The sequence below is a fragment of the Takifugu rubripes genome, chromosome 3, assembly GCF_901000725.2.
Source record: "Takifugu rubripes chromosome 3, fTakRub1.2, whole genome shotgun sequence".
NCBI lineage: Eukaryota > Metazoa > Chordata > Actinopteri > Tetraodontiformes > Tetraodontidae > Takifugu > Takifugu rubripes.
In genome coordinates, this window is record NC_042287.1 from 5,270,752 (window position 1) to 5,289,231 (window position 18,480).

Sequence of the window (18,480 nt, forward strand, 5' to 3'; positions counted from 1 at the left end):
ATCATGCTAACATGTATGAAGTTCATAAAAAGCTGATGATGAATTGGTTGTCAATAAAGGGATGTCTAATGCTGGTATCTTGGGATTATAGCCACGGGATCCTACATTTTTTACAGAGCCATATTGGTGGAATGCAGTCAAAAAATACAATATGAATATGAATAAAGTTAATTTTGTCATTAAAGTTTCATCTTATCTCAGCCATGCAATGACACAGATGGCAAAGGAGTAATTGAGGCTGTTTAAAGAACATATTTTGCTATTTCTATATGAAATTAAAAGGTAATCAGAAAAAAATAATCTTTTAACATTTTTGGTCGTTATAAAAATATAGGAAAATAATGCTGTTGAAGGGACAAGATGTGTAAATCATTTTTATCTCTTTTTTTTTTCTTAAATTCAGATGAGTCTAAAGAAAAACTGCAGCCCTGCATGTCCTTTGAACCACATCGACCATGTGTGGATAGGTCATAGCAAGACATTTTTTGAGGATTTGAATTGTAATCTCTTTGTGTGTGTACATGTCATAAAACATTGCATGCATCCCCTCTAACTCTAATCCTATGGCAACCGTTTCGGAGTAATAATCACTTATTTAGTGGTTTACCTGTAATAGTTACATTGGGCTAGGCTATACATGAGGTACCGTAATACTTTTAATATGTAGTGGTAACTGTGTGTGTCTGCGTGCTTTATTTCCAGGTCACCCGTGTACCAGTGGAGAGATGTGAGCAGCATAAATCATGTCGAGCCTGCCTGGGCTCAGGAGATCCTCACTGCGGTTGGTGTGTGCTACTTAATACGTAAGTAAATCATTATATACTGTCCATTGTAGTGGTTGCACTACTTCTTTGGAGAAAAGAGACAGTTAAATCATGGAAATGTTAGCGTTGGGCTTTTACAGGACCCAAAAGCAGGCAAGAACGCAGTGATAAAAAGTCCAAAAATAAGTTTTATTTAACAAACTCAAAACGGCAGTCCTCCTGGACTGCAGGGAAGCACCCTTCTGGTCATCCGGGGCGCACCGAGAGCGCCAGCGCGGAGCCAACACGGGAGTCAAGTCCCGCGCGTTCTCTAGTCAAGCAAAGCGGCGTGGAGACCTCGAACGAGCAGAGGAACACACCTAAACACTCCGACGCTGATAGACAGGCGCTCCGTCCTTACATGGGTGGCCTGGAGATTGCCGGCAGGTGCGCCTGCCTGCAGCGCCAATGGACTCCTCCACGTCCCCTGCAGGAAAAACCAAACACATCCCAGAACCCTGGACCCCAACAGGAAACGCATGTGTTGCTCGGTTGAACATGTAATAAAGTCTTTAAGAGTACCGTATTAAAAAAGAGTATACTATGCCATCAATAAGGTTTGTGCACAACAGATTTTGAATTCATTTGGACCACATCTGACATGGATTATGGATGCTCTCTCTCTCTATCTGTTGGACACACCTTTGTTAGATGGCGGTATTTTTCTGGCGTATACTGCTGTTCACCACATTAAAATGAAATACTGATGGTTGCTCATTAAATAGCTTTCAAACAGTTTATTGTGCTGCCTTCATTTTTTTTTTGTCAGGCAAAAAATATCTCCACTGCACAGACTCACATATCTGCTAAATTATTGTTTTCCATGACTTTGCATACAGTAAGTGAACATAGAAGTCATTTATATACAGTATAAGTATTACAACCTACCAGATGTGTGCATCATGGAGATCTCGCATTCTCAGATGATCCAATTAGAGCATTTCTACCGTGAACACTAAGCTTTCATGGTCTCACCACCACCATTAGCAAATACTAACAACACAAATTACAAGCATATCTCGCTTGCTCAGCTCAGCTCCAATATTTGGTGTAGTAGGTACTCCTCTTTGAGGAGGGATATGGAGCATATGGAAAAAAATGTGTCATTATATTAAAAGTGTCAGGCATAAAGGCCACTGTGCACACCTGTGCTGGTCGCCAAGAGGCTAATGAATGAGTCACTGATGGCGAAGCATGACTGAGCAGCTGGCTCCAATCAGCTAATGCAAGTGGGACATCAGGGCTCTGCCTGACCTAATCCTATGCCCCATTTGTTCATCTCTTTTCTTGTGTATTGGCTCAGTGGTTGACAATTTAAAAATGCTTGGCTTTATAATCATAAACCTGCCTAAAAAAAAATTATTGCCACCCTTCCATAAACATATATTCAGTTTGATGAGCCCACCTGAAGGTTATGCACTGTCATGTAGTTCGGGTTGTAAAATTAATGTTTTTTAAAGGTTATCTTTTTATTTTCTTTTGAATTCAAAGTAAGTATTTGGTATCATCCGGCTATAGATGTTCAAGAAAGGACCACTGTGAGCGAGCAGAGGAGCCTCAACGCTTTACCACAAGAGTGGAGCAGTGTGTCCGATTGTCTGTCCAACCCGATACTGTCTCTGTCACCATGTCAGAAGTGCAGGTAAAGCATTTGAACAGAACTTTCCTTGTTCTTCTGAGAAGCTTTAGGTCTCAGGCTAAAAACATTATGCTTTTCTTTCTTCTTCCAGTTGGTTCTTCAGGCTCAGAACGTTCCCAGTCTGTTTGCTGGAGTAAACTGCTCCTTTGAGGACTATGTGGAGACAGAAGGACGCATATATGGTGGACGGATTTTTTGCCTGTCCCCCTCTAGAAAAGATGTTCTGCCTATCACTCAAAACCAGGGTAAATCCTATATCTCACATTATAAAGAAATTAAGCACTGAACAAGGTGGAACCGTTGATTTATCCAATGAACCTGCCAGGAATGGGTTAAGTGAAGTTATTTTTTAGTTTTAGTAACTAATCCCCAGTGTCCAGAAGCATTTTTTACTTTGCCATGGTAATTAGGAACACAGCATTGTTAACATTGTTAATATTTTTGTTCATTGTGGAGAAATGTAGTATTCTTGGTAAAATACAGTGGCTGTGCTTTTTTTGTTTTAATTTATATGTTGTTTTTCAACTGTTTAGGTTTAACTGCACTTAAAAATTTGATGCTAATGGTGACTCATGCATTTACTGCTAAAAAGCCATAAAATGTTGAAGTTGACTTACTGAGTCCATGTCTCACTAACTTCACCAGTCTTGGGCTCCAGGTCCTCCTGACTTCCCAGCAGAAATACCAAAAGGTCAACCAGACAAGTTAAACCTGAAATGAGTCTGTTAACATTTCAGAATAGATTCTTAATTGGTTAAGACACAATCCTTGATGCATGAAAGCATTTTCACACACAAGCTGTCATGATTCCAGTTGAGACAAAGACTAGACTCAGGTAACATGAAAACCGATCACAAAATAAATATGAGAAGGACAAGATGTTACAGACACAAATGTTATATGATCATCACTGTGTAAATGTCTACAGGAAGATTGTCTGACATGAATAAGGTGTGCTGTGATTGCTTGTAGGTGACCAACGTGTAATAAAACTGTACCTGAAGTCTAAGGAGACAGGGAAGAAGTTTGCCAGTGTGGATTTGGTCTTCTACAACTGCAGCGTCCACCAATCGTAAGTTTTGGTTTACTTTAAATTAAGGTGTATTTAGTCTGCCAGTATGTAAGTTACAGTCACAAAAAGCAAAGCATTCCAGCAAAGCTTTGCTTTATAAAAACAGAAAATTGTTGAGTCCCTTTGGTAACATGTGCATGTTGAGCAATCGCTATCTAGTCTCTCGGATGGGTCAACTGCTTTTATCCACTGGACTGGAATCACATTTCAACATTACCATGACACCTAGAACGATTGCATTAGTCTGACTAAAAGTGGACTTTGTTCACAGCAGGAAACAGAAAACATCCCATCTGCAAAAACCTTGTTACGTTGTCATGCCACTTTACCTTTGGGTTGCTAATTTGCTGGCCTATTATTGACTGTTGCCTTGGTCTATGATATCATATTTCAAGCAGAAATGGTGAAACTCTACAGAGATGACTGAGCCCCCCAAAAAAGCATAAAACAGGCAAGATAAGGGAATATAATGTAGGGGATTTGTGACTCTGTTGTTAAGTGTAAGGTTCACTCTCACCCTTTGCCCCCTCAACCTCCTACATTTGAACAATCATTACTTCCTCTTCATCCATTCCTCTTTTTAACCACCTTGTTGACAGCTTCTGCTTTTTCTGGCCTCTCTCTCATTCATCACGCTCATTTATAGTGTGTTCTGCGCTCTTGGGCTTGCATACATCTGCATAGTAATAGGCTGTTAATTAGATAGAGCCATGGTGCTTGTGTGGAGATCGTCATAATGGAGTCAGTGTCATGAGAGAAAGTGCTCACCTAGGCTACCTCCTCGAGGTCCCCAGGCACATGTCAATGGCTTCGTTTGAAACATTGTGTAAATGCTTTTTTTCCATTTGGTCTTTGTGATTTAGACTACAATATGATTTATGAATGACTCAATTAAGGTTATCTCGTACATTCATTTTGTATTTACATTAACTCCACAAAATTGACCTCTAGCCTATTGGAACCTGTCCATTAGTACACAGGACCTGAAGTATCAGCATTGAGGCAGTAGGAGTGTAGCCTAAAGGTAACTGCCCAGATTCATGGGCACAGATTCATGAAGCTCGACACGATCAGTTGTTGAGACAACAACACACATTTCCCCCTGAAAACACACAGACAGAAGGAGCAGCACATTATGCTGCAAGCTGTTTACATACGCCGTCACAATATTATTTGCATTAAAAAGAGGTTTGAAATCGTTTAATTGAGTGTGTGATAGGAGGAGGAGTAATTCATCTGTAAAGAGAGGAAGGGAGCTAAATGGGAGGAAGAAAGTAAGAAGTTGCAGAGGGGAAAGAGGCTGTGAGCCAAATAGAGGTAAGAAGATGGAAATAGAGATATGAAGCATAGTGTTCGGGAAAGAGGCAGAGATTGTGCTCATTGTGTCAGGAATAATACATTCCAAAGAGCTAAAAGGTTAGCACAGCAGCCTCTGGCCACCACGATCATTTCCATATAAAAGAGATGAAAATGTAGGAACACAAACACTGAAGGCAGGTGACCTATCACATAAAGTACTTTTACTCAAGCGTTGTATTCAAGTGGGGTTTTGGCACATTTGTATTTTTAAGATGACAGAATTCTGCTCTCCTGCATCCCCCAACTCGTGTTGTCATGACTGGCTCAATCCTTTTCAGTAGCTTATATGACGAGTAATGCATTTTAATTAATCATGTTGGCTAGAATGACTTATATTAAAATCACTTAAATCATTTTTAAGTAGCATCTGTCACAATCAAGATTGTCTAAACCCGCCCCAAATATTCGGCAAGAAAAAAAATGCCCTAAACAGGAAGAAACCCTGTTGGGGAAATCTCTTGCTGATAGCCTGGTGGTTAAAGAATATTGGAAGGGAACACAGGGGAGGGGAGAAGGATAGATAAATCCATCATTCATGCAAATAATGTGTTATACATTATGCAGATAACGAACAAAAACTGAGCAGGTCAGTGGACCCAGTCAATATGTCATTGCAACTATGTATTCATGATGTTAGTTATTCATGACATCAAACATTGGCATACGAAATGAGGGGAGGAGAGGAGGAAGAGAGCGATAACTGTCAGTGGACACTGGCAGTCTAGGCTTATAACCTTCTTAATCCAGGTGAGAGCTCAAGGTCAGATGACACTGTTTTACCTAAACATTAGTATGGCCAGAATAATGACCGGTGCCACCCAGGAAGCTGTTTCCGCAGCAGCGAAGGTTGATATGTAAAGGCTTGCCCACCCACTTTACTTTTAATGATTCTAGGAACTACAAGTTAACCACATTCTGAGCAGAGCTGTCTTTCAGGATGCTAAATAGCTAAATGCTCGGCCCCCCAATCTACTCCTAGAAACTCTGGGAACCACAAGTAGACCAGCATTCTGAGAGCGGAGCGGTCTATTGGGCTGATAAGGTGTCACTAGCTCCTCCAGGTAGGATGGAGCTAGGCCTCTGAGGACCTTGTAGGTCAAAAGAAGGGTTTTAAAAATTATTCTAAATTTAACGGGCAGCCAATGAAGAGACGCCATTACAGGAGTTATGTGATTCATAGCATCAAAGCTATGAATGAACACATGTGGAATTATGTACTAATGTACTTTATATAAAAAGTATGAAATAATTCTAAATATATCTCCTCAGAGTAGCTGCCATTTGCATTTTTTGATAACGCTGCAAACCCTTGGTGTCATTGAGCTTCATGAGGTGGTCCCTGTGGGCATTCCCAGTGGGCATTACTTCAGTGAGAATCTACAATGTTAATAGTCATGAAAATAAAATAAATGCATTGAAGGAGAAGGTGCATCCAAACCTTTGTACTGTACTGTATGCATGATACTTTAATCATGTTTACGGGGTTTTGTTGCTTGCAGTATTTGGAAAACAACAAAAACTATTCTATTCATAGAATGTAAAGTTCCACCAGGCTTCTGAACAACATCCATCCATTCTCTACCGCTTATCCGGGGTCGGGTCACTTGGGCACACAATGCACCCACCCGGCCCCTCCTGCAGGTGGTGAGCCCACGGGAAGGGGGTCCCATGTTGCCTCTTCGGGCAGTGCCCGGCCGGACTCCATGGGCAGAGGTCCGGCCACCAGGCGCTCGCAAACATGCCCCACCCCCAGGCCTGGCTCCAGGAGGGGGCCCCGGTGACCCACATCCGGGCAAGGGAAACGTAGGACCAATGCTATTTATCATCATTAGGGGGTCATGAGCTACGCTTTGTCTGGTCCCTCACCTAGGACCTGCTTGCCATGGGTGGCCCTACCAGGGGCATAAAGCCCCAGACAACAGAGCTCCTAGGATCATTGGGACATGCAAACCCCTCCACCACGATAAGGTGGAAGCCCAGGAGGGGGCTTCTAAACACCATCCATACAAAAGAGGTCAGGGAGATATAATATAAGACAAACCAGGAATTTTATTCAGAATCACAGCATGCCCCTAGTTGCTTCAGATACTGATTGCAGTTTGTTTTGTGCTGCAAAATGGGTCACAAGCTTACTTCATTTGGGTCGGTGAATGAAAATAATTTTAAAATAACCACAACCTTCTGTGAAACTGTCCATAGTAACCAAAATTAAATGAGTGTGATCTTGCAATCTTTTCATATACATTTATGACATACTTTTGTAATACAGTGGGACCTCTACCTACGAACGTCTCTACATGTGGAATTTTCAGGTTACGAAACATCTCAACGGGAAAATATTTCCTCTTGTTACAAAAGAAATTTCAGGATATTAAAGGAAAAATTACGCTACCGCTGCTACTCGCAGCTTGCGGAGTTTAGCGAACGCAAACATGCTTGTAGCGGCTCTGCCATTGGCTATCGCCTTGCATTTTCCTGTCATCCCATTGGCTAGCAGGGACGTCAATATGTACAAGTTTGTGTGTATCCCAGCGTCGCCTTCGTTTCACTTTTATTTATTGTGGGTGTTCGTATGTTTGTCCATTAGATGGCGGTGTTACCACAAGTGTTAACGTTTGTTGCTAGTAATGACGGCTAATGTAAGATTAGCCTGTAATAAAGTTCATTTTGTTCCTGAGAAGCCTTGCACTGAATTCCTATATTTATTGTGCGGTAATCTAATTGTAACATGTATTTGTTACATGTTTTGATGCATTTTTATGATTTATTTTAAAAAAAAATGTCCGAATTGTTGGGGGCTTGGAACGGATTAGGGCATTTACATGGAAAACGCGTCTCTACTTACGTAATTTTCGGGTTACGAAACAACTTCTGGAACCAATTAATTTCATAAGTAGAGGTCCCACTATATTGATCCATATTCACTCATAGCCTCACACTGCACGACAACAAAGAGGTGCTTGACCCAGCTCTGTTGCTGGGCCTTGTTATATAGCAGGGGATTTTATTGACTCCAATGCAGCAGTGCAACCGCTTACCCACGTCAGTTGTCCAGACATTGACAGCTGTACTGTGGAACAGATCTCCAGGTAACCCAGAGGAATTATGCAATCTTGACATGGGTGACAGCTGTGTGTGGAAAGGAATAATTGTTTTTTACTGCAGTCATGGAGTGTGCATCCACCTTCACAAATGTGTGTGTACACATCTCTCCAAAGACAAATCGATGAACCCTGGGGTTAATATTGAGGAGGAACTGGCTCACCAGTTCTGCTAACAAACACTCGACTGTTAGCATAACCTTAGCCCTCCCTCCTCCCCATGGAAATACACTTTCATTGATTTTATACCCTACACTGCAGTTCAATGTAGTTGCACTAGCTTATAACTGGCTGTAGCTCATCACTCTGAAATGGATTTAGGAGTTAAATCTTAAAAATCTGAAAACACAAGGACTGTAGGACAGAGACAGAAAAAGGATTAAAAAGGAATCCAGTGCAATATCATTCTTTTCCATCAGTAGTTTGGCAGTTTTTTGTTGGATTTTTTTTTGGCACATGGCTCATTTCTGTGGTGGATTTGTACTAGTAAATTGTAAATGTAGCAGTGGAGGTGGCATTGTCATTTAAATTCTAAATACCAATAATTCCAGATGGTACATCAACCTGTGTTTTTAAAAAAAATAAAAAATAAAAACATAGTTAGCTGAGACAAAAATCACCATTTTCAAAATACAGAACAACTGTCCAGGACTAAAACAGAGTAAAAAAGATATTCTCTTGTATAGCAGTGAAGTGCAGTATGAAAGTACTGAAGTAGATATTGTAGCTGACAATAGGACTAGAGTAGCAAGAAAATCACAAGAGCATTGGTTTTCAAACTACTTTTATACAAGCTAGATAATGCAACTTCATTTGTTACCAAGTAAAAACATTACTATAACTAGAAAGTTATAATGTTGTCTATTTTCTTGTCTTTTATCAAACCAACATTAACTAGGATTTTAGGTAAACTGTTGCACATTTGTGTGTCAGGATCTTTTTAGTAATTATTGTGTAATTTGGTTCTAATAAAGAGCAGGGTGACGCGGCATGTTATGAATTTGTGTATTGAAGCACTGAAGTGTGAAATCAGGATTTGTTCTTTATTAAAAGCTGTTTTTCTGTTCTTATCTGATGGTCAACGTAAGAAGCAAGGCTAATATGCAAGGATAGCATTATCCTTGTCCCTCTGACAATATTCTGAGAGATTTGTTCCGAAATATGTTATGCTCTTTAACTATGTTGATGACAGTCCACATTTGTCAAATTATTATTTTGTTTTTCAGCAGTTCAGCCAAGGAGTTTGACTGTTTCTTGACTGAGGATTGCATGACTTTGGACAATAAAATAATTCTCCATATGGAATGAAAACAAGAGCCTATATTTAATGAAAGAAACCTTTTGATATCTTACATAGACTTTTCCCTCTTTCTCTTGTGTTTCCCACATTCCCACCTCTTGTAGGTGCCTATCCTGTGTTAATGGAAAATTTCCCTGTCATTGGTGCAAATATCGGCACATGTGCACACAGGATGCCACTGACTGCTCCTTCCAGGAGGGAAGAGTCAACACTTCTGAGGTGAGGAGTACTTTACGAAAAAGTTATTTTGTCAAAAGACATTTTTATACCTGATAATCAAAAAATGGACATAATCCTCAGACTGTTCCGATCAGGGGGCAAGAAGGTGGTACACTGAATATGTATGTGTCTCCATGCTTATATTTACAGTATGCTTGTGACTTGTGATTTATGACACTCTTCAGCAGATTATTTGCATCTAATAAATGATTAAGTCCAATACTTTGAATTTGTGCATTGTTTGGTCTTCTGCCTATTTTATAATTACTAAATTACTTTCATGATGGTGATATCTTTGAGGAGAGGTGTTACTATGATAACTAATACACCTTAAATTTTGGTGAATTTGGGCTTTGCTGAAGGCTGCACGTGTCTCCTACCATTGCCTCCTACAGTGTCACCAATGGGAATGGAGTTTTTTTATAGTGTGTATAGACAGGGTGATAGCAGTAGTTCTGATTTTGTTCCAGTTTGTCAGTTTGTAGCTCCTGCTAAAAGCAATATTGCTCCCTTAGAAAGTTCTCCCCAGTGTCATTAGCACTAGGTTTCCAAAGTGATTGAATTCACACTACACTGGTTATCTTCCCAAAGGCATTCATCACATTTTCCTAGGCTGACTTCACTTCATATCTGAAAGATTTCATAGCATTTGTGAATCTATTCCACACATATATCTTGTGCCCTTTTACAAACAGTAACTTGCCAACGTGCGGCATTTGCCCTCTTAATTATCCCTTGTAACCTTCTGCATTTATATAAATCAGATGTGTCTGCGACAGCAGATAAACTGAGCAGCATATTAGGGGCAACCAGGCAGAAAATTACCAGTCTAAGAAACACTTGAAGACCGTGAAGAAAAAAATCCGTATACACAAACAATGAGAGAAACAAACACAGACACAAACAAATTTGCTTTGCTCCACTGAATCCCAGCATTGCACTGGTAAAGCTGACAGGGTGTTTGCAATGTTGGGGAGGAGGAATGTTTAAATGATTTCAAATAGGGGGGGAGTAAAATAATGAAAGGCAGCAGGGGAAAAAATAGTTTGTTTGCATTTATTTTCCTGCTTGTGCGCCTTCCTGCATAATCATTTATTGGCTACAGTTTGCAATCCAAATTAATTAATTCATTCATTCATTCATTCATTCATTCTGCATGAGGGTTCTTTTATATTTCATGTCCCACAAATGAATTAATGCAGCACATGATTGACAGCAGGAATAAAATGGCTGCCAAGTAAGGGAGTCCCAAGTGTCTATCAGACTTGAAGTGACTTATCTGTTTTGTTTTCTTTATTTTCCCTTTTTTCATTTGTGCATGCTTGTGTGCGCCTGCAAAACACTATAGTTAGATGTTTTTCTTATTCCACCTTTACATATTTGTTTGAATTCCTGTGCTATAGAGAAGTTACTCTACTTCTAGCTGAACTTGAAAATGCTGACCTTTTCCACCTATATACTGCATGCAACTTATATACATTTTCCTAAATAGTCCCCTTGTTTTCTTCTTCCCCTACATGATATTAGTCTTTTACCATCATTCCCTTTTGATTCCTCCTTCTGTTGGTTTATTCCAAAAGGTATTTTAGCTCAAGTCTGTTTTGACCCCCTCCCAGTTCTTGCAGAACTGACCTCCTTATATGCGCAATATACCGTATGTCCATGATGCATCGCTGCTACACCGGAACAAATGAGGCTAGCTGTAAGCTAGCTGTAAGCTAGCCTCATTGATAATCATTAGTGGGACGTGTTCGACTTCAGATGAACACATGGCAAATATGGATATGTGGATCAGCCTTAGCTTTTTTGCAGCTAAGGATGAATCATCAGAAATAAGTTGGCGAAAAGTCCTGCAGAGGATGAAAAAAGAAACACATAAAACAATTAATGCTTGCTTGTGCGCACACCACTTCCCACATCATTCATCTTTCCTCCTGTTCACCCACCCCCTCATTTCTTCAGAAAGTCAATTAGTGGGACCCAACACCATCGCCTTTTGTCTCTCAGATGAGGGTGTCAGAGCCTTTCTATTGTAGCTGGTTACTGGGGATCCAGCTGGTGAGTAGCTTGGAGTGGCACAGCTCGGAGTCTCTGGCACACAGCACACTTCCCTTCTCCCTCTGGGTCTCTCTGACTGAGGAAGCTGCCTGCCACTGATAGACTCAGTTCTGTGCATGTGTGTCGGCACATTTTAATTATTCAAAGTGTATTAAACCTTAAAGATGCATCTCCAGATGCCTCTCTGATCGTCGGTGTGTTTAATGGAAGGAGACAGATGAGATGAGAAGTGAAAGGTGGAGCATCCGCAGCAAAAAGTACGAGGAGCAGTGTGGCAGCAGCCTAGTTGTTAGAGATAAAGCAAAACTCGCCAGAGCATGGATTTATAAACTAATGTGCACTCTGAGCAGAATTAATTAGTCAACAAGTAACTGCTGCAAATATGCACAATGAAAGTTCACTCTGCATAATACTGCCATCCTTTTGTGCATTTTCCATCACACTGCAATTTGCAATCATGTAGTTTCACATTTGTGACCCTTTAACAATTGATAATAGCTATTTAATAAATGCATCTAAATGAGTGGCATTTAGATGCCAATCTTTCTTTTGAACAAATGCCACTTGGACTCCTGATCTGCTTGAGCCTCTTGAGAAAATGCTAAAAACACACAACATGCATGTGACCAAGAGAAACTAGTTCCCTGTCCAATGAAAAATCAGTCCTTCGTGCCATCTTTAACTTAGATTATATTCAAATTTTTACCCATCGTTTTTTGACTACCAGACAAGAGTAGGCTGGTAATAACCGAGTTAGAAAACCTGATTTAGGAACAGAAGCCTACGGAACTGAAGTAATAAGATATGGAGGCTTTTATTGAGAGCCCTGGGTTGGTGGCTTACTGCCAGCTTTTCCACTGCAGGAAAAAGAGACTTAGACTTAATTTAGACAGTTGCTACATATGATGTGGGGAAATAAATCAATGTTTTCTTTCACAGACATATTTGTTGATTTATTTATATTTTTAAATGCTGTCTCCATTTAAAATGGTGCAAAATGAAATGGGACAGAACCATGAAAAAGAACCTTGAAAAAGTAGAGGGGCAGTAAAGGATAAGCCACTAGAAAATGCATGAAATGTGCAAGAGAAAACTAAGGACTTCATAAAATAGTCTGTGATGCGGAATCTTGAACCATAACCAAGCAATTTGTTGAAAATAGGACAGACATTGTGTGTGTCTGGGCTAGGTTTGGGTAATGACGATAATTAAGGGATCAAAAATGCCACACATATCCTTTGTCTGCATAATAATTACATTAGATTAATTTAAGGTTTATTTACATCTGTCTTTCTATAGAATTATTTAGAATTAAATATTCTGCTCGTATTAAAAAAAATGTGTAAATTCTCTTATCATTAGTGAAAACTACAGGGTTTCTCACCATAGTATATGTGTATGTCTGTGCTGAAAATGTTATTAAGTCTTTGGGGGAAATGTTCCTAATGAGATTGCAAAAGTATTTCTTCAACCTGTACTAAAATACATAATGATTTCTAGTTCAAATGACACTACAGTGTTGTTCCTCAGCTGACCCTGCTCCTCCTTCCAGCTGAAGGCTTAATAAACGTCACTGCACTTTTGCTGCAAAGGCGCACGAGTAATCATATGTGGGAAATTAGTTTTGAAAGACTTTTGATGGGTCTCACTGTCTCAGTGGATAAGTGTAATGGCCATCACACTATTGAATGGTCCATTGAGGTGGATGGCCAGGGGATTAACCAGGGTATCAGTGCTCTTAGTTCTTCTAGGTAGCAAAGTAACACACTAGATTGGATTAAAAAAATATATACTTAATTTTCTCCATGAAATACATTCTCTGCTATACCTTGGCCCTTTTTGCATATATGAAGGAATTTACACTCAAAAACTGACATTTCTGAAATCGATCTTAAATGGTTAGGTGCTGTAATCATTCACAGACTAAATTCTGTAACTACAAAGAGAAATACCCCTAATCTTTAAAATTGGTACTGTGGTTTAATCCCTCTCTGATCAGACACTAGAATCTGTCCTAAAATCTGTTTTTATTCAAAAATTAGCTAATTAGTTAGCTATTAAATTCCCATGCTACTTGACATTGTGTTACATGAGTGTTTTGAAATGCAACTGTGTATAAAATGCTTCGCCAGGTCTGTTAATTTATTCAGAACCAGTTCAGTTTATTACATCTTTTTTATAAGATTATAATGCTCAGACTGTCTTATTTTAGAGGAGTCAAAGGCGAGTCTTCTTTGTCTTCTAATGGCAATTTGTTGACATGTAGACATATTTTATTTTGTCTGCTGAAAAGCTAAAAAAAAAACAATCAAAGATAGATGGATGGATAAAAAGTTAAAGTTAATTAGGTCAAATTTATCATCATCACTTTCTCATGAAAGAGTGACTGATTGGGAAAATGGGCTCTGACAGCATATTAATGTGCTTTCTAAAAAAATTGACTTCAATGTTTCTGTCACTCTTGTAAAGTAAAATGTTGTTTATAGTGCCATATTTATTTATTAGAATCCCACTTCATAACAGCATGAAGTCTATTTTTGTTTCATCTTTTCTGCATTTCTCGCATTGCTTTATTTCCCCTACAGTCAAGAGCTGCCAAGAGTGGGTGGACACTCAGAAAAGACTTCTAACACAGCAGAAAGTTCATAGTTTGATACAACAGGGTGCCTTCCCTCCTTTCACCTGAGAATATGACTAAGAAACTCGGGTCATTTAAGTGAAACAGATGAAACATTTTTTCAATCAATTGAAGCACAGGGGATGAGTAACAAATGTAGAATAAAAGATGAAACAGGTCTTGCAAAGAGAAGTGCTTTCAAAAGTTCTTGCCCCAAGTGAATTTGCATAGTGCAGTATCTTTAGTTGTGAAGTTGCCTGCGTTGTGTTGTGTTTAAGGTTTCCTGACCTGGGAGCATTGGGACTTCCAATTTTCCATACTTCTTCCAAGACTAGCAGAAGAAATAAGATAGATGAAAGTGAATGATGATGGAGTCAGTTCATTTTTCACAGGCTTTTACACTGACCTTGAAGAGTTTGCTGCTGCGTTGGTGTCTTAGGGAAATATCTTATTTATTAGGGCATGGTCTAAAGGGGGCTTCAAGTTTAATTTTGATGTTTCACACATGACATGAAGAACTGTTATTTTCCTCTAAGAGGAAAGCGCAAAAATTGGTAATGCAGACCAAAACAAAAGATAATAAAGGGCCTTGTTTCGTTGTGCACCAGTGTGTTATTGATCTACCATGCCCTGCTCTGAAATAAACACTTATAAATGGATTGTGCATTTTAGAGGCTTCTATTGATCCACTAGCTGATGCTTATCTGCAACATCCTCCTCTTTGTCCACCCATACCTGATAACAGTCAGCTTGACACACAATCACACTTGGTCATCAGAGACCTAACACAGCAGCTCTATTCTAATGGAGATATGCAATGGAGAGCACTGAGTCGACAGAGGCTGCAAAATGGATGGACAAATTTACACATACAATATTTCATATATTTTTCTATGTCCTTATTTACTTTTGTGACCACAAAAGTTATAAAGAAACGTAAAGCACAAAGACATCCAGCATGGATGGAAAATCAGATTTATGTTTAGTTATGTATATGTATTTATGTTCTGTAAGCAGAGAGAGAGTGGTGGTTAGCAGTCGGATAGACTTTTACTGACCACTTGCATACTTAAAACAACCACTTGGCCGCAGTAGTGGACATTAAGCTACACATTGAGCGTAATGCTGTGTGAAACTCAAAAAGTTGTTAGTTACCCCACCTCTTAAGTGACAGAGGGTTGAGAATGTAATGGCTTTATTTTTTGGAGGGAGTGGTCAACATCCTTTTTGTACACTTGAAAATATGTCACCACGTGTTTCTACAGGAAGGAAGGAGGAGAGTTATCAAAGCAACATCTCCCGATTTTAAGATTTAGAATCCACTGCTAATTCCTTAACATGGTCATAGTGAGCTTATATTTATGTAACTAATAAGTTGAATGTGTTTGGATTGAATAAAGAGATCTACATGGGGCTAGGACCATATATTTGTATGTGAGAATCATTCTCTACAGGGATAACTATATTAATGTTCAAAACAGAGACATTACTCAATAGATGAGTCTTATCTTTCTCCCCAGGAAGATGTGGTCACATCAAGCAGTTTTTCTTTAGGCTCGTGTGTGTCTGTGTGTATAACTGCATTGGTCAATGGGGTCTTGGCCCCTCTTTTCTAAAACGCTCCATTGGACTGTAACGCTAACCCATGGGGACACTCCACATTGCAGTGACCCACACACATACACACTAGACATGCATGCGCGCACACACACACGCGCGCGCGCACACACATCACTTACACACATAAGCACGCACTACCTCATCCATCATACTCATACTGGGGTTTCAGCACTCTTGTATGCACCCTTGGATGTTACAGTGATCTTATTTCTAACATCAATGTAAAAATTATTTTTAAAAAAAGGAAAAATGCAGTCATAGAAAATTGGTGTCAGTGACTCAAAAATGAGGTTTGTCTCCAATAGATACTGCTTTCACATATGATACGTATTTGGTCATCATCGTCTGACTCAGACAATTCTCTTTGCCTATCTATCCGTCCTTTTTAAGGTCATGTAAATATTCATGATGAAATAATATCCATGATTGTCTAGAGACATTGACTTGATTGTAAAAGGGATTATTAAAAACAAGATCAATTGAATTGACAAGCCATCGTAAAAAAACACATTAAGAAAAGTTGCAAATTTGAAATTCCAGGAGATCTTGGGAGCCAACAAATGAGCATGACTGCAGGCATTGTTCCAAATTAATTACTGCATAGCTAGAAATCAAGTGTCATTCTGTTGGCTGGTGGTGTTTGTATAGTGTCTCACTGGATAAAAGGAAGTTGAGAAAAACAAATGACACAAAAACGAAATGTTAATGTGAAGAGATATGTGAGCCATTGAACAAAAGAGAAGTGAATGTGTGAGATCATAGGAATCCCTTAGGTAAAGACATTTTCTGCTTCTTTTTTTTTGATGCAGACTCAGCTCTGACACCTGTCACCACTCCTAATAAAACACAGCCTACAATCTTCTGTTCACCCTTTATCACTGTGTGATCTCTTCTGTTCAGTTTGTTTCATTGAAGATTCAACTTTATTGTTATTGCACATGTACAGGTACAGAGCAACAAAATGTAGTTTAGCATCTAACCAGAAGTGCAAAAAGGAGCAGCAAGTGCAGATACTTTACAATGATTCACAGGTTGTCGTGTGGACATATTTTACAAAAGGCAGCGCTTCTTACGGACATCCTCGATGGCTGGAATTGGGGTCCCTGTGATTCGTTGGGCAGTTTTCACCACCTGCTGCAGAGCCTTGCACTCAGTGATAGTACGGCTTCCATACCAGACTGTCATACAGTTTGTCAGGATGCTTTCTATCGCACAGTGATAAAAATTCGCCAGGACGGCTGAAGACGGGTGGTTCTTCCTCAGTGTCCTCAGGAAGAAGACGTGCTGGTGAGCTTTCTTGACCAGGCTGGAGGTATTTGTGGTCCAGGACAGGTCCTTCGAGATGTGGGTCCCCATAAACTTGAAGCTGGAGACACGCTCGGCGGCCATCCCGTTGATGTGAATGGGATCATGTGTGCCTATTATCACCTTCCTGAAGTCCACTGTGAGCTCCTTGGTCTTACTGGTGTTGAGGAGCAGGTTATTGTCAGCGCACCATGTGGTCAGGTGCTCTACCTCTTCTCTGTAGGCCATCTTGTTGGTGATGAGACCATTCACTGTGGTGCTGTCCACAAACGTGATGAAGAGTTGGATCCATGTACAGGTCTGCAGTTGTGGGTGAAGAGAGAGTAGAGGAATGGGCTCAGCACATAGCCTTGAAGCACACCGGTGCTGAGTGTGATGGTGGTGGAGCAGCTGTGGCCGGACCTAACTTGCTGTGGTCTGTTGGTCAGAAAGTCCGAAGTCCAGTTACAGAAGGAGGAGTTGGTGCCTAGGTCTCAAAGTTTGGTGATCAGTTTGGAGGGGACGACAGTGTGGAAAGCTGAGCTGAAGTCAGCAAACAGCAATCGTGAGTATGTGTTTGTGTTGTTCAGGTGTGTGAGCACAGAGTGCAGTGCTGTGAAAACTGCATCATCTAGGCTCCTGTTGCTGCGGTAGGCAGACTGGTGTGGGTTGAGTGTGGGTGGGAGGCAGTCCTTCAGGTGTGCCAGAACCAGCCACTCGAAGCACTTCATAATGATGGAGGTGAGTGCTACCGGACGGGAGTTGTTGAGGCATGTCAGCTTGGAATGTTTTGGTACTGGAACAATGGCTGTGGCCTTTAAGCATGTATGAACCACCGCGTGGGCCAGGGGAGAGGTCGAAGATGTTCGTAAAAATCCCGGCGAGCTGTTCTGTACATGCTCTGAGCACACGTCCAGGGATGCCATTAGGACCAGCAGCCTTGGGTAGGTTGATCCGGCTAAGGGCTGTGTAGAAAGAGAGTGTAAGGGGTTGACTGTCTGCTGGCAGTGGGGTCATGGTGGTAATGTCTTTACTGTTGCTGTCCTTCTCGAAATGAGCATAAGTTATTAAACTCATTCAGGAAGGTTGTGTCCATTGATGTGGGGGTGGAGTTGTTGGGTTTGTAGTCTGTAATAGCCTGGATGCCTTGCCACATACGCCAGGGGTCAGAGTTGGAAAAGTCACCCTCTATCTTGCGTTTATAGGTGTGCTTAGCCTTTTTGATGCCCCTCCTCAGCTTAGCCCTGGCTGCGCTGTAGGCCTGTGAGTCCCCTAATCTGAAGGCAGTGTTATGTGCCCTCAGCAGGTGACACACCTCCTTGCTCATCCATGGCTTCTGACTGGGGCACGTGGTGATGTGCTTCGTGGTTGTGATGCCGTCTATGGTGGTGGTGATGTGGTCCAGGAC

At 40.5% G+C, this 18,480-nt stretch overlaps 1 protein-coding gene across 2 annotated transcripts in view; it reads left to right on the forward strand.

Moving 5' to 3' along the window:
- LOC101062161 (plexin-A1-like) overlaps positions 1 to 18,480 on the forward strand; it is a 161,722-nt gene that overhangs the window by 85,523 nt on the left and 57,719 nt on the right. For both annotated transcript variants that reach the window (XM_029833920.1, XM_029833921.1), the window contains exons 5-9: positions 703 to 803; positions 2,322 to 2,445; positions 2,534 to 2,687; positions 3,415 to 3,514; positions 9,379 to 9,493. In XM_029833920.1, the coding sequence (XP_029689780.1) occupies positions 703 to 803; positions 2,322 to 2,445; positions 2,534 to 2,687; positions 3,415 to 3,514; positions 9,379 to 9,493 (594 nt within the window). The remainder of the gene's footprint in view (positions 1 to 702; positions 804 to 2,321; positions 2,446 to 2,533; positions 2,688 to 3,414; positions 3,515 to 9,378; positions 9,494 to 18,480) is intronic.